This window comes from Diplotaxodon limnothrissa, linkage group LG18 (genome assembly GCF_057381915.1).
Source record: "Diplotaxodon limnothrissa isolate DT_005_m linkage group LG18, D_limnothrissa_male_GT1.1, whole genome shotgun sequence".
Classification (NCBI taxonomy): domain Eukaryota; kingdom Metazoa; phylum Chordata; class Actinopteri; order Cichliformes; family Cichlidae; genus Diplotaxodon; species Diplotaxodon limnothrissa.
The window spans coordinates 9,170,960-9,185,343 of NC_140613.1; the positions used below are offsets into that span (position 1 = coordinate 9,170,960).

Consider the following 14,384-nt stretch of genomic DNA (forward strand, 5'->3'; position numbering starts at 1 on the left):
AGTCGACTAATCGTGGCAGCCCTACTGGGAACACAGGGAACTTGGAGCGTGGAGAAAACACAGCGTGATGGGACTGGTTTCCCCAAATCTCTGACCACAACGCTACTGAATTTTTTTGATCTCTGCTTAAAAGTTGTGTCTATACCAAAAAATCCACCAATTTAAATTAACTCTACTATTTATGCCAAGAAGAATGATCAGATAGCTATCCACAATTATACTAGAAGCTTGTTAATGGCTAGCAAAAGCCTTGGTTGAGGTGAAACTTGCTAAGGGATATTTAAACAAATATTAGTGGAGGTGTACATATATATTTGAATCTGCATATACTTCTGACTCTATGTGGATTAGAGAAAACCCAAGCTTTATAAGTGCATGTAGGGAATATGTCTGTTAAGTATGTATGTTGAAGCTCTTTCTTGACTAGTAATTCATGTTTCAATTGGAGAGTCAAAGAAAACCAATGGGTTTTTCTTTCAGGTTCAAAAGTTCACCTAGCATGAACAACATAAGTGTCTCATTCCTGACTGGCCCAAAGACTACTCCTGACCCTGATGAGGAAAATGCTGTGAAAAATGACTATTCCACAGCCATTGGTGCCCTCATCTTCAGCTTGGTCTTCCTCCTGGGTGTCCCTGGAAATCTCTTCATTGTCTGGAGCATCCTGGCCCGCTGCCGACAACGCTCAGTCACCACCCTCCTCATCCTCAACTTGGCATGTGCTGATGGGTTCCTCATGGCTCTCTCCATCTTTTTCATCATCTACCTGGCCATGCAGTCGTGGGTCTTTGGTAACACCATGTGCAAAATTGTGTTCTACCTGTGCTACTCCAACATGTATGCATCAGTCTTTCTGATAACCCTGATGAGCGTGAACAGGCTGTTGGCCGTGGTCTTTCCACACACACTGTATCACCTGATCACCAGGAAGGTTGTGAAGAGGGTGATCCTAGGCACATGGGTGCTAGTGATGGCCATTTCCATTCCTTCGTTGGTGTTTCGAGATGTGAAAGAAGAAACTGATGATATGAATCAAACAACATATGTGTGTGCACCCAATCACACACTGCGTAGACATGTAAGTACACTTGTGTTGGTTATTTGTCTGCCACTGATCTGATTAGATTCATAACCATATTTGTTTCCATTATCAAAATGCCTTCTAAAAACCTTCTGCATGTGAGAGCCAGTGAAATAGTGAATGAGGTATTGAACATGATCACGCTTTGAGCAAAAGGGCCAGAATTCTTCATTCATGACTTAATTAATAAAAGAAAAAACGGTTCTTTAAAAGACTGGTTAAATGTTGTTGGGGAAAAAATGCCTTACATTCTCAGATTAAAGGAGGATATTTTGGTTGTTTGTTTATTTCTCCTGAAATGTAGTATATCTCTGTTTAAACTGTAACTATTGATAAAAACTACCGTGTCAAAAAATACTCTTATAATACTCGACATTTTATTAGATATGATTTCATGAACAATTAGACAGCTAAAACATTTGCCTATTTTAACGGGAACACACTATCTGAAACTGAGAGGAAAGAAATATTGCAGATGTGTTTGTTACTGTGTTTAAGGCCTTGGAAGCTGCAGCTTAACTAGTGTTCAAAATGTAGTTAAAATAATTCAAATTACACCAGACTGCACGTTTTTTAAGCCCTTGAGCCCACAACGTAAATACTGATGTGGCACTGCACAAAAGTCTGAAAATCATTTTGCATTGATCCTTCATAAATGTAGTAATGCTCTTCTGTAAAACATTCCTTCTTTACAAGTAAAAGTCCTCCTTAAGTAAGGTGGCAAATTAGAATCAAAATATTCTAAAACTACATAAAGTAAAATGATTTATTTTGCAGAATGCCCCTTTTCAGATCAAAGACCATAACAACATTACTTGATTTTAGGTCTTCAGATGTTTCATTTTGTCCTCTCATTTGACAAAAAACCCCCAGAGAAGTTGATCAGTTTAAACAGTTTCATAATTTTGGCTCTATTTCTTTGTTTTTCATTTAATATCTAAGGAAACAGCTTTTCTTTATATCCTCTCATGTGCAGGTGAGGTTTGAGTACGCCTTTCAGACAGTGGCAGGATTCATTATTCCTTATGCAATCATTATAACCAGCTACGTTCTCATCCTGAAACGCCTGAGGGAGACCAGGTTTCAACGAAATATCCGCAGCGAGAAACTTATCCTGGCTATCGTCATAATGTTTGGCCTGTTCTGGTTGCCGTACCACGTCATCAACCTGATACAGGTGTGCAAGGGCATCTTCTCTACCAATAACCCAATAACCACATCAAATCTGTTTGTAAATCGATTATCTGAGGATTCGATTGAATACTGAGTGGGTTGGTGTTTTTTTTTCCACCCAAGGTGGCAGCTGCGTGGTACCCAAAAGACTCAGCAACAAGAAAACGGTGAGTAACTGAAGATTTTCATAAACATGGTGCTAAAGTTAGTGAAGTACAATATTGTCATTTTATGCATTATGTCCAGTAATAACAATACTCTGTAATTCAAAGCTGATATATGTAGTCTGTCTCCGTGCATGCAGTGACACACACCTAGATTTAATTTTTACCATCCAGTAAACTGAATATACTATAATTGTAAAGAGTTTGAATGTGCCACCATCTTCAGTATATAATATTATCAAAATATTCCAAAATCTGGAGAAATCTCAATATCCGGGCTTCATGTGACACTGCACTAAAAGCAGGCAGGATTCTGTTGTGGAAAATCACTGCAGGGGTTCAGGACCACTTCCAGAAATCTCTCTGTGAATACCATGTTCACCTTACCATCCAAAAGGTTGAAGCTCTAACAAACAAGAGACAGAGTATCGTATCGTCACTGATTTCTAGACTCGATTCGATTCCAATTCACAAGGTCCCGATTCAATTCGATCCATGATTCGATTCAATTCAATTCAATTTTGACCCAGACAGTCAGAGATATTATAATTCTGATCATTTATCAATACTGGCACTTGTGAGACTTCATCAGAGATGTAAGCAACACAGAAGATGCCTTTGTGTCAAAGTAACTGAGGGTAAAACACAGAAAAAGATTAAGGAGAGTTTCCTGGCCTGGCTTTTTATAGCAGATAACCTAAAATATATATATACAGTGGGGCAAAAAAGTATTTAGTCAGCCACCGATTGTGCAAGTTCCCCCACCTAAAATGATGACAGAGGTCAGTAATTTGCACCAGAGGTACACTTCAACTGTGAGAGACAGAATGTGAAAAAAAAATCCATGAATCCACATGGTAGGATTTGTAAAGAATTTATCCGTAAATCAGGGTGGAAAATAAGTATTTGGTCAATAACAAAAATACAACTCAATACTTTGTAACATAACCTTTGTTGGCAATAACAGAGGTCAAACGTTTACTATAGGTCTTTACCAGGTTTGCACACACAGTAGCTGGTATTTTGGCCCATTCCTCCATGCAGATCTTCTCGAGAGCAGTGATGTTTTGGGGCTGTCGCCGAGCAACACGGACTTTCAACTCCCGCCACAGATTTTCTATGGGGTTGAGGTCTGGAGACTGGCTAGGCCACTCCAGGACTTTCAAATGCTTCTTACGGAGCCACTCCTTTGTTGCCCGGGCGGTGTGTTTTGGATCATTGTCATGTTGGAAGACCCAGCCTCGTTTCATCTTCAAAGTTCTCACTGATGGAAGGAGGTTTTGGCTCAAAATCTCACGATACATGGCCCCATTCATTCTGTCCTTAACACGGATCAGTCGTCCTGTCCCCTTGGCAGAAAAACAGCCCCATAGCATGATGTTTCCACCCCCATGCTTCACAGTAGGTATGGTGTTCTTGGGATGCAACTCAGTATTCTTCGTCCTCCAAACACGACGAGTTGAGTTTATACCAAAAAGTTCTACTTTGGTTTCATCTGACCACATGACATTCTCCCAATCCTCTGCTGTATCATCCATGTGCTCTCTGGCAAACTTCAGACGGGCCTGGACCTGCACTGGCTTCAGCAGCGGTACACGTCTGGCACTGCGGGATTTGATTCCCTGCCGTTGTAGTGTGTCACTGATGGTGACCTTTGTTACTTTGGTCCCAGCTCTCTGCAGGTCATTCACCAGGTCCCCCCGTGTGGTTCTGGGATCTTTGCTCACCGTTCTCATGATCATTTTGACCCCACGGGATGAGATCTTGCGTGGAGCCCCAGATCGAGGGAGATTATCAGTGGTCTTGTATGTCTTCCATTTTCTGATGATTGCTCCCACAGTTGATTTTTTCACACCAAGCTGCTTGCCTATTGTAGATTCACTCTTCCCAGTCTGGTGCAGGTCTACAATACTTTTCCTGGTGTCCTTCGAAAGCTCTTTGGTCTTGGCCATGGCGGAGTTTGGAGTCTGACTGTTTGAGGCTGTGGACAGGTGTCTTTTATACAGATGATGAGTTCAAACAGGTGCCATTCATACAGGTAACGAGTGGGGGACAGAAAAGCTTCTTACAGAAGACGTTACAGGTCTGTGAGAGCCAGAGATTTTCCTTGTTTGAGGTGACCAAATACTTATTTTCCACCCTAATTTACGAATAAATTCTTTACAAATCCTACCATGTGAATTCATGGATTTTTTTTTCACATTCTGTCTCTCACAGTTGAAGTGTACCTCTGGTGCAAATTACTGACCTCTGTCATCATTTTAAGTGGGGGAACTTGCACAATCGGTGGCTGACTAAATACTTTTTTGCCCCACTGTATATATGCAGTAGATCAAAAATGGAAGAAAAGCACAAATCAGTATATGAACATTACTGATGCTGCTGAAGTGAAGCTGTGCATTCAGAGGGTTTATTAGAGACACTTAAAAAAACAAAAACAAACAGCGGCCGACAGTGCTGTTAACAATGGTAGACTGGTGTGTAATGGGAAACTGTTCTTGAAGTACACTGAGAGAGAGCAAGAGAGAGAGAGCTGTGCAGGAATTGTGATTTTATTGTGGTGGGAGCAAAAAAGCAAAAGTCAGAGCGAATTAATGGCGATGTTTATGAAATGTGAAGCATAGTTTTGATCTTCTTTTGCTGCCAGTCAATTTAGTTTGGAGAGTGACAAAACCTGCAGCTTCAGAAGGTGTGAGCTCTCAGCTTTCAGCCCCAGTGGGTGAGAAAGCCGACATCTCACAGATTCTGAAGCATCGGCTCTGCGCATTGTGTTTACATCTTTGTGTGGAATCCATTTACCTGCTCTCACTTGCTTTTTTAGCTGTTTGGTGGTTGTTGAAATAGTTTTGTGAGTTTTAACCTGAGATTCTGGCATTTCTGGCAAAATACATGTATATTTAAAAGTTGATTCAGGATTTAATGAATCAATATCACTTTATTCAAGCTAAAATTTTAATTTTCTGATTGTAGCAGTCCCCCGGACCAAGGAAGAAATAGAGAGAGCCTCGACGGGTGCAGTAATTTTTACTTTGAGATTCATTCAGAATCTAACAGTGCGCCAGGTGCACCAATGCACCGTGAAAACTAAACAGAAACACAAAATACATTTTCTTAGACGCTTATTACAAATATGAACTCAAATAAAGCAGAAAATACAACAAAATATCAATTAAGCAAAGAAATACAACTTAAAACATGTACCTCGCTCCGCATTCCAAGGGCTGCAAATTGTTCGTTTCGCTAGAGTCCGGTATCACGCTGCTTCACGCTTCATTGAGAGCTGCCTACTGGGAAATGTGCGCCACAAAACCGGTCTGAGCTGGAAGTGCAGCTTGCCGCTAACTAAACAACAGAGCCCTCTACTGGACACTACGCGTAGCTGTTCAGGCTTAGATCAATAAACAAAACTGGACATTTACACTCCCACCAAATCATGTATAATAAACAACATTCTTTACATGATTTCCAGCTGTAACATATGGACATTACTACAAGAACGAACACAATTTCAAATACATCATCAATAAACTTTCGCAAATACGCCTGATGTGACAGTATTGATTGAAACATCAATTAGTTATTTTCTAATAGAACTACAAGCTTTTGAACAGGTCGCTCAACTACGTGAGGTTTGTGTGCTGTTCCCTGCTTCTTTATTAAGCCTCGATCGCCAACTTGAAGCTTGACTCTGCGGACCAAACCGTCATCTTCTTCTGGTGCTTCAACCACTCGAGCCAGTTGCCACTGATTTCTGGGAAGCATGTCTTCTTTGATAATGACTATGTCATTGACTTTAAGATTTCGACGTGGTAGGTGCCATTTCTGTCTCATAGATATGTTCAGAAGGTACTCTCTTTTCCATCTACTCCAAAACTGCTCAGTGAGATACTGGACTCTGCGCCAACGTTTCCTTGCATATAAGTCCTCTTTCACAAACTTTCCTGGTGGAGGCAGTGCAACCTTTGATTTCATCAATATGAGGTGATTTGGAGTTAGAGGTTCAGGAGATTTAGGATCATTGATTCCATCGATGCTCAGTGGTCGACCATTAACTATAAACATCGCCTCATAGAATAGAGTTCTTAGAGAGCTGTCATCCAGCCTGCCTTGGCATTGAGCAATGGTGGCATTGAGAACATTGCGGATGGTTCGAATCTGTCGTTCCCACACACCTCCGGCATGGCTAGCAGATGGGGCATTGAAGACGAACTCACACTGTTTATTGGCAAGGAATGCTTCTAAGGCATCCATGTCACATTGTTTAAGAGACTCTCTTAGCTCATTTTTGGCTCCAATAAAGTTTGTACCCTGGTCACTGTACAACTTACAAACAGCTCCTCTTAAGCTGATGAAACATCTCAGAGCGTTGATGAAAGAGTCAGTAGAAAGATCCTCAAGCATCTCAATGTGGACTGCACGTGAGGAAAGACATGTAAAGAGGAGTCCGTATCTTTTATGCTCTTTGCGACCTTGTTTTGTGACAAATGGTCCGAAACAGTCCATTCCACAATACATGAAAGGATCTGAGATTTCAACTCGTTCCTTTGGAAGTTCAGACATGCGTTGTTCTTCTGGTGAACGTCTTAGTTTTCGACATTGAACACATTTGCTTATTAGTTTTGCAACTTCCTTGCTCCCACCAATCACCCAAAACCCATTCGATCTGATTTCCATGAGAGTTTGGCTTCTACCTTGATGACAAATCTGTGCATGAAAATGAGCAATGATCAACTTTGTAATGTGATGGTCTTTTGGGAGGATGATGGGGTGCTTAAGTCCCTGACAGAGTGTTGACTTCTTCAGTCTTCCTCCAACACGGAGAAGTCCTTGATCTAGCACTGGATCTACTCTAAAGAGGGGACTTGAACTCGGAAGGTTATCTCCCACCTTCAACACTTCCATCTCTTGAGAAAAGGCCTGCTGCTGAAGGAGCTTTATTATTGTGTCAGCAGCTGTTCTCCGTTCATCTACTGTTACAAAGTTTCCATACTGGGCGGGCTTTGCTGGATCTCAATCCTTTTATCCTTGCAACCACTTTAAGGAGCATTGACCAGCTTGAAAACCTTGACAAACGGCTGAGGATATTGTCTTGTTCACTTGTTTGAGTTGTGAGAGCTTTGACTGCTTTGACTTCTGGATCCCCTACTAACAACACAGCTGAGGGGCTGGGTGCATATGAAATGTCATGTTCCCACAGAAACTTTGGACCAGACAACCAACATGTTGACATGATTTCTGATGCACTGAGCCCTCTAGAGGCGTAATCTGCAGGATTCTGAGCTGTGTCAATGTAGTGCCACTGTCTGGGATCTGTAGTTTGCCTAATTAACTGAACACGGTTGGCAACGAAGACGTGGAACCGTCGTGCCTCATTGTTAATATAGGCTAAGACTACTTGGGAGTCAGTCCAAAAGAACTCTTCATTAACCCTTTAGAGCCGATCGGAGCGGGAACGCTCTGTTATGCGTAACTATTTTTAAATCCCAGTAGCACTGCAACCACGTAAGCTAGCGCAAAAATTTTTTTTGCATATGAAACCGGAGGAGTTGTACTTACATCTGATGCCATCAGCTTGTCCTAGGTCACGGTTTCCTTCCACATAAAGCTTTGCAAAAACTGCATAAAAAGCGCTTGCAGGAACAAAAACATAATATTCCAGAAACACGCTTTACCGATCTGATCAGCTGTTCAAAACACTTCCTACGTTGGAATAGACGTCAGCGCGAACTTTTGCATTTCCGCCATTACCTGCCCGAAACCGGAAGTGACGTCATTTTCGCGGAAATGTAGTCTTTTTTGCGATCAGGGCCTCAGGGCCTATACTGCTCTTTTTAAAAGTTATCTTTGACTTTATGACTTTCTGTGTCGTTTCTGGGATGCTTAGGACTCATATTGCACTGCTGGAAATAGTTTATTTTGATGCATATGCTGCTTTTTTGCAAATTTGCAGTATAATATTTATTTTCGTTTTTCCTGCAGTGTATAAAAATTGGTGTATTTCAAAAATAAAACTATGAAGACACTCAAAATAAATTTCCTGTGGTAGGAAACTATTTTGTGCAACTTTTTTGTATTTACAGTTTTGAGGGATAAGACTCTTAAATTTCTCTAACTACAAATATATGTTAAAAAATCAAAAACGATTTTCAATTTTTTTGTAGTTTATTGCACTTTTTTGCAATTTATGTAATTACTATGCACTTAATGAATACATATTATTAAAATCTGGGCTATAATGGTTGTATTGATGTATAGCAACTTGAAATGCTCCCAAAAATGGCTCCACAGCATGTAAAAATATAATATAAGCTCTGGCAGACTTGGTTCTATGGTAGGTCTTAAAGGGTTAATGCACATCTGAAGCTCTGCTTTTAGCATGCTGCTCATTCTAGCTGATGTGACTGCGGCTGAGAGTTCTAATCGCGGGATACTTGTGACCTTGGTAGGTGCGACTCTTGCCTTAGCCATAACAAGACTACAGTGGACCTTCTCGTTGCTGAGGTACCTAATATAGGAGCATGCACCATATCCTAAATCACTAGCATCACAAAAGTGGTGCAGTTCCACCTTTACAATGTCTGTTAGTTCTGGTGGGTGGTAACATCTAGGCACTGCAACCGATTTTAGTCTTTCCAACCCATCTTTCCAGTCCTCCCACCGTGAGCGTAAGTTGTCAGGAAGGGGGTCATCCCATTCAATGCCTCTGCGACACAGTTCCTGTAGGATACCTTTGCCTCTTAAGGTGAAGGGAGCTACGAACCCTAGTGGGTCGTACAGGGATGAGATCACTGACAGTATGCTCCGGCGAGTAGGAGGTTGGTCCTTAGTGTTTATTTTGAAACTGAAAGTGTCATTTTTGATTGACCACTGGATGCCGAGCACATGGCCTTCAGCTGTTGTGTCAGGTTTGAGATCGAGCGGTTCTGTGGTGTCTGCTCTGTCTGAGGGTTCCAGCTGGGAAAGCGCATCACTTTGGTTTGAGTTGAACTTGTGCAGATGTAGACCGCCAAGTCTACAAAGTGCTTGTGTTTCGGTGATGAGTTCTTGTGCCTCTTTAACTGATGGGACACTAGTTAGACCATCGTCTACATAAAAGTTCTGTTCAACAAACTCTGAGGCCTTAGGATAGTCTGCTCTGTACTGTTGTGCCAAATATTTCAGGCCGAAATTAGCACATCCAGGGGATGAACGGGCACCGAATAGATGTACAGCCATTCTGTATTCTCTGGGTTCTTTGTCTAATTGTCCATCCTGCCACCACAGAAATCTCAGATAGTTGCGCATGTCTGGACAAACAGAGAACTGGTGGAACATTCTCTCGATATCACAGATTATGGCTACATTTTCCTTTCTGAAACGACAGAGTACCCCCACCAATGAGTTGATCATATCTGGACCTGTGAGAAGAGTGTCGTTTAATGAGACACCGAGAAATTTTGCTGAACAGTCAAAGACAACTCTTAGCTTGGTTGGTTTTTTCGGGTGATATACCCCATGGTGTGGGATGTACCATGCAGTCTTGCCTTCAGACAAAGGAGGTGCTAATTCTGCATCACCACTGCTGATAATGTCTCTCATAAAGGAACAGTAATGTTCATGATACTGTTTATCAGCCTTTAGCCTTTTCTTCAGGTGTTGCAGTCGGACTGTGGCTAACTTCTTATTGTTGGGAAGCGCTGGTGGATCATTGCCCTTGAAGGGAAGCGGCATCTCATAGTGCCCATCTGATCTTTGTTTTATTGTATCACTGAGGATTTGTATGAAGCGAACATCATCCTGTGATACATACTTATCCTCATAGTTTCTCTCATTAAAGTCAGTCTCTAGGACTTTGAGTACTTCTGTGGCTGATGGTATGGGCATTTCTTTGACTGTGATCCTGTGCACATAACTCTGGTTACCTTCTCTGTCTAGGTGAGGATTACCAGAACCAATAATACTCCATCCTAGTAGGGTTCTTTGTGCGAAAGGTTCGTTTATTTTGCCTGTGACGATCTCTAGGGGGGCTAGTGCTGATGGGCAGTCATAACCAATCAATAGACCTACTTCACAGTTCTGCAATGGCTGTAACTTGTTAGCTAAGCCTTCAAGGTGTGGCCACTGAAGTGCAGTTTCCTTGGTAGGGATATGAGACTTGTCAACTGGGATAAAGTCACGAGAGTAGACGTGTTCTATTCGGACACGAGTCTCAGAATCAAACCAACGCACCTGTAAGTTGTTGGCAAGTTTACTTGCAACGACTGTGTCGACGGAAGTCATGGTGCTAAGCTTTAACTGCACTGGTTGGGCGTCTACATTTAGTTCTGAGGCCAAATCCTCTAAAATAAAGGATGAGTCACTCTGGGTGTCAAGCAGGGCATATGTAAGTATTTCTTTCTCAGGCTCAGATGCAACTGACACAAATACTGGTACTATGCTGGATGTGGAAGATAGTTTCCTTGTTAGTACATGAGTCATAACATTATGCACTTCCTTGTTTGCACCTTCATCTGGGGATTTAGAATCCTCAGTTTTCTTTTCTTTAGGTTCATTCACTCTTTCTGTGTGTAGACAGGTGGGGTGACGCCGACCACACTTACTACAGGAGTGACGTCCTCTGCATTCTTTGGTTACATGACCCCTCCTCAAACACCCAAAGCAGAGACGATTTTCTTGAATGAAAACTTTCTTGTCATCACTAGTTTTCGCTGCAAAAGCAGGACACTTAGCTATGCCGTGCGATTCTTCTTTGCAAAACAAACATGGGGGTTTAGGTCTAGAAGTAGATACTGGGATTGGTGGAGACTTTGGTTGGATGGTAGTACTGAGTGCCTTCGCTCTTTTAACATGCTGCTCTTCTGATGCCCTTTCGTTTATTAGGAATGGTGAGGCAACAGGATTGCAAACTACTTTAGCTTCATTTTGTATGAACTTTGTAAAGCGAGCGAAGTTGGGGTAGTCTTGGCTTTTGTCTAGCTCCTCCACCACAATGCGGCTCCATCTCTGCACTATCCACTCAGGCAGTTTTCTTAGAAGCTTGTGATTTTCCTCACAATCATTAAGGATCTCTAGGCCTTTGACTTGAGGGATAGCCTCTGCACAGCTTTGGAGAAAATCTGCCAACTCCCTCAGTGCTTTAGGATCATTGGCAGCTATTTTAGGCCATTTTGTGAGTTTAGCCCTAAAGGCTCTTTGGATAACAAATGGGCTGCCATACCTTTCCTCTAAAACGCTCCAAATGCCTGCGTATGCCTGCTCACTGTTGCGGAAGAAATATCCCTCTACTGCCTTTCGTGCTTCACCTGCAAGATAGCTCTTTAGATACAACATTTTCTCACACACAGGTAAAGGTTTGTCACCAATTAGTGCCATAAAGGATACATTCCAATCCATAAACTTTAGGGGGTCGCCACTAAAGATGGTGGGCTCAGGTACAGGAAGCCTGTTTAGGGTAAGAGAGCTGGCGAGGGCTTGAACTAAGCTAAGTTCTTCACGTTCTGGAGTAGTATTGTGAGGTCTAAATGTTGGTGCTTGTGGATTTAAAGAGAGCCGTGGTGCGCTGTTGGGGAGATTTGCGGAATTTTCTAAGTTGTAGCAGGACACTTGATCATGGCTTTCAATGTCATTTTGAGCGCTAAGGGCTCTTACTCGTGCAGCTGCTACTTTCACTTCGCTGTCTGCCTTTAACTGTTGAAGTTTAGTCTTTTCCTCCTCCAACTTTGCCTTTGTTTCCACTTCCTTTATTTTCCACTCATTTTCCATTTGGCTGATCTTGGTTTCCTGTGCCAATATTTCTTGTGTGGCCTTTGCTTGTTCCACTTTGGCTGCAAGTTCAGCTTCTGCTTCCACCTCACGACTGCCAGTAGAATCTGCCTTTGAGCGTGCAACTGAACCCTCTGGGAACGACGTTTCAGTTTTTGTATCACCAAACACAGAACTATAGTCCCTTTTGTTTAACATCACTCGTACTCTTTCCTTTTCAAGGCGATCGTTAAAGAGCTGATCGATATTTTCCTGTCGTTTAGCAACAACTTCACAAATGTCAGTTGTAAGCACTGCACAAGCATCCATTCGCTTAACAATGTCGGGCGTCATGGATTGGCTGCGGCGAATGGGTTCATAATGCTGTTGTACTACAGCGTGCTTGTCTCTTATGTCACGACTGGCATTGTTTAGCTCTTCAGGTGAGCAGAAAGTTTTCAGCTTTGTTCTGATTTCTTTAGCTGCCTTCTTCCAAGTGTCATAAGCTTTGTTAAATGCCTTCTCATTTTTCTTTGCCTCATATTCCTGCATTTCTTTACCCTTTTCAGTTAAATGCCTTTCACGATTGCTGGATCTTACTCCTTGTTGCTCTGAGTCGTCGGCTTCTTCAGCAGCGTTCAACATTTTGTTACTGTAATGTGTATGTTGCTCTATGCGATAACGTCTGGACTTAAACTTACGTGAGTGTTACTTTTGGAAACAATGCTCACATCAGACGTTTACATCACATAAATAAACAGATTAGCACCCACATATTAGACAAAATGTAACTGTAAATACCGCTGATATACGTTACTTTCAAGAAGAATAAACCCATACAATTTAAAGATTGTAATTACTCAGTGCAATGCAGTATACCTTTAAGGCTGTAACCACAAAAATATTTAAGGCAAGTAATTCTGAATTAGAGTGCAGAGTCCTGTTATCAGCAAAGTCCTTAATGGGCATAATACCTGCACCTTCGTAAAGTGACCATCAGAGTTCAAAGGGGAGGTAGGCAACGAAGCAAAGATGATCTTGACTGGTGTAGAAATCTCTCACAGCTGACACACGGACCCAGCTCGTGGCACGGGCTGCACTCATCTGGCATGGGAGCTAGCAAGTAGCCTTCACTCAGCGATCGAGTTTTCACTGTAACAGTCCCCCGGACCAAGGAAGAAATAGAGAGAGCCTCGACGGGTGCAGTAATTTTTACTTTGAGATTCATTCAGAATCTAACAGTGCGCCAGGTGCGCCAATGCACCGTGAAAACTAAACAGAAACACAAAATACATTTTCTTAGACGCTTATTACAAATATGAACTCAAATAAAGCAGAAAATACAACAAAATATCAATTAAGCAAAGAAATACAACTTAAAACATGTACCTCGCTCCGCATTCCAAGGGCTGCAAATTGTTCGTTTCGCTAGAGTCCGGTATCACGCTGCTTCACGCTTCATTGAGAGCTGCCTACTGGGAAATGTGCGCCACAAAACCGGTCTGAGCTGGAAGTGCGGCTTGCCGCTAACTAAACAACAGAGCCCTCTACTGGACACTACGCGTAGCTGTTCAGGCTTAGATCAATAAACAAAACTGGACCTTTACACTGATTTTAATCGGAAATTCAATTATCGAAACCCACCCCTAGTTGAGACTCCTCCTCTGGACATGTGCAGAGGAGGAGTAGTAGGTAAACTGGATTACAGATATGCAATAAGGAGCTGCCAGGAAGGAGAAAAAGACCGCAGAGAAAATTCAGAATGAGAATACTTTAATTATCCCTGGGGATTATGCGGTTGCAGAACCCTGAAGGGAGAAGCCAAAAGAATAATAATAAAAAGACTCAGAAAGCATCTTTTTATGGAAGGTCTCCATATGTCTTGATACTGCAGGTGATGATTAAGGGGTCCTTGAGTCACTCTGTACAAAAACAATCACCATCAATGTGAAAAATCCAACTTTAACTTTCTTCCCTGCAGATTGCAGGATTTTGCCGACTTAACCCGAGTGGTGACCTCAGCTTTGTCCTTCATCAGCAGCTGTGCTAACCCGGTCCTCTACACCTTTGCCGGTAAATCCTATATCAAGAATAATGGCTTTGCCTTTATGGCTAAGCTGTTTGAGGGAACATCATCGGAAACAGGACCCAAAACCACCCGGTTCACAGCAACAGACGATCTGGGAAAGAATAACGTTGATTCTGAAAATCATACACTGGCTTCTACTCAACAAAATCGATGTTGA

The 14,384-nt window shown here is 42.1% G+C and overlaps 1 protein-coding gene across 2 annotated transcripts; it reads left to right on the plus strand.

Annotated features, from left to right (window-relative positions):
• The first annotated feature begins 499 nt into the window (after positions 1 to 499).
• Positions 500 to 14,384, plus strand: LOC146613071 (leukotriene B4 receptor 1-like). 2 transcript variants are annotated; one of them, XM_085378416.1, is made up of 4 exons: positions 500 to 1,078; positions 2,058 to 2,258; positions 2,378 to 2,421; positions 14,120 to 14,384. In XM_085378416.1, the coding sequence occupies exons 1-4, from the start codon at positions 500 to 502 to the stop codon at positions 14,382 to 14,384; spliced, it is 1,089 nt and encodes a 362-aa protein (XP_085234542.1). The 2 variants fall into 2 exon arrangements, with proteins under 2 accessions (XP_085234542.1, XP_085234541.1); XM_085378415.1 differs by lacking the exon at positions 2,378 to 2,421 and having other exon boundaries at positions 2,058 to 2,308.

Coding starts and splice junctions, on each gene's coding strand:
- LOC146613071 (XM_085378415.1), top strand. CDS start 500: ATGAACAACATAAGTGTCTCATTCCTGACTGGCCCAAAGACTACTCCT. Junction 1,079..2,057: donor ATCACACACTGCGTAGACAT/GTAAGTACACTT, acceptor TCTCATGTGCAG/GTGAGGTTTGAGTACGCCTT. Junction 2,309..14,119: donor CCAATAACCACATCAAATCT/GTTTGTAAATCG, acceptor TCTTCCCTGCAG/ATTGCAGGATTTTGCCGACT.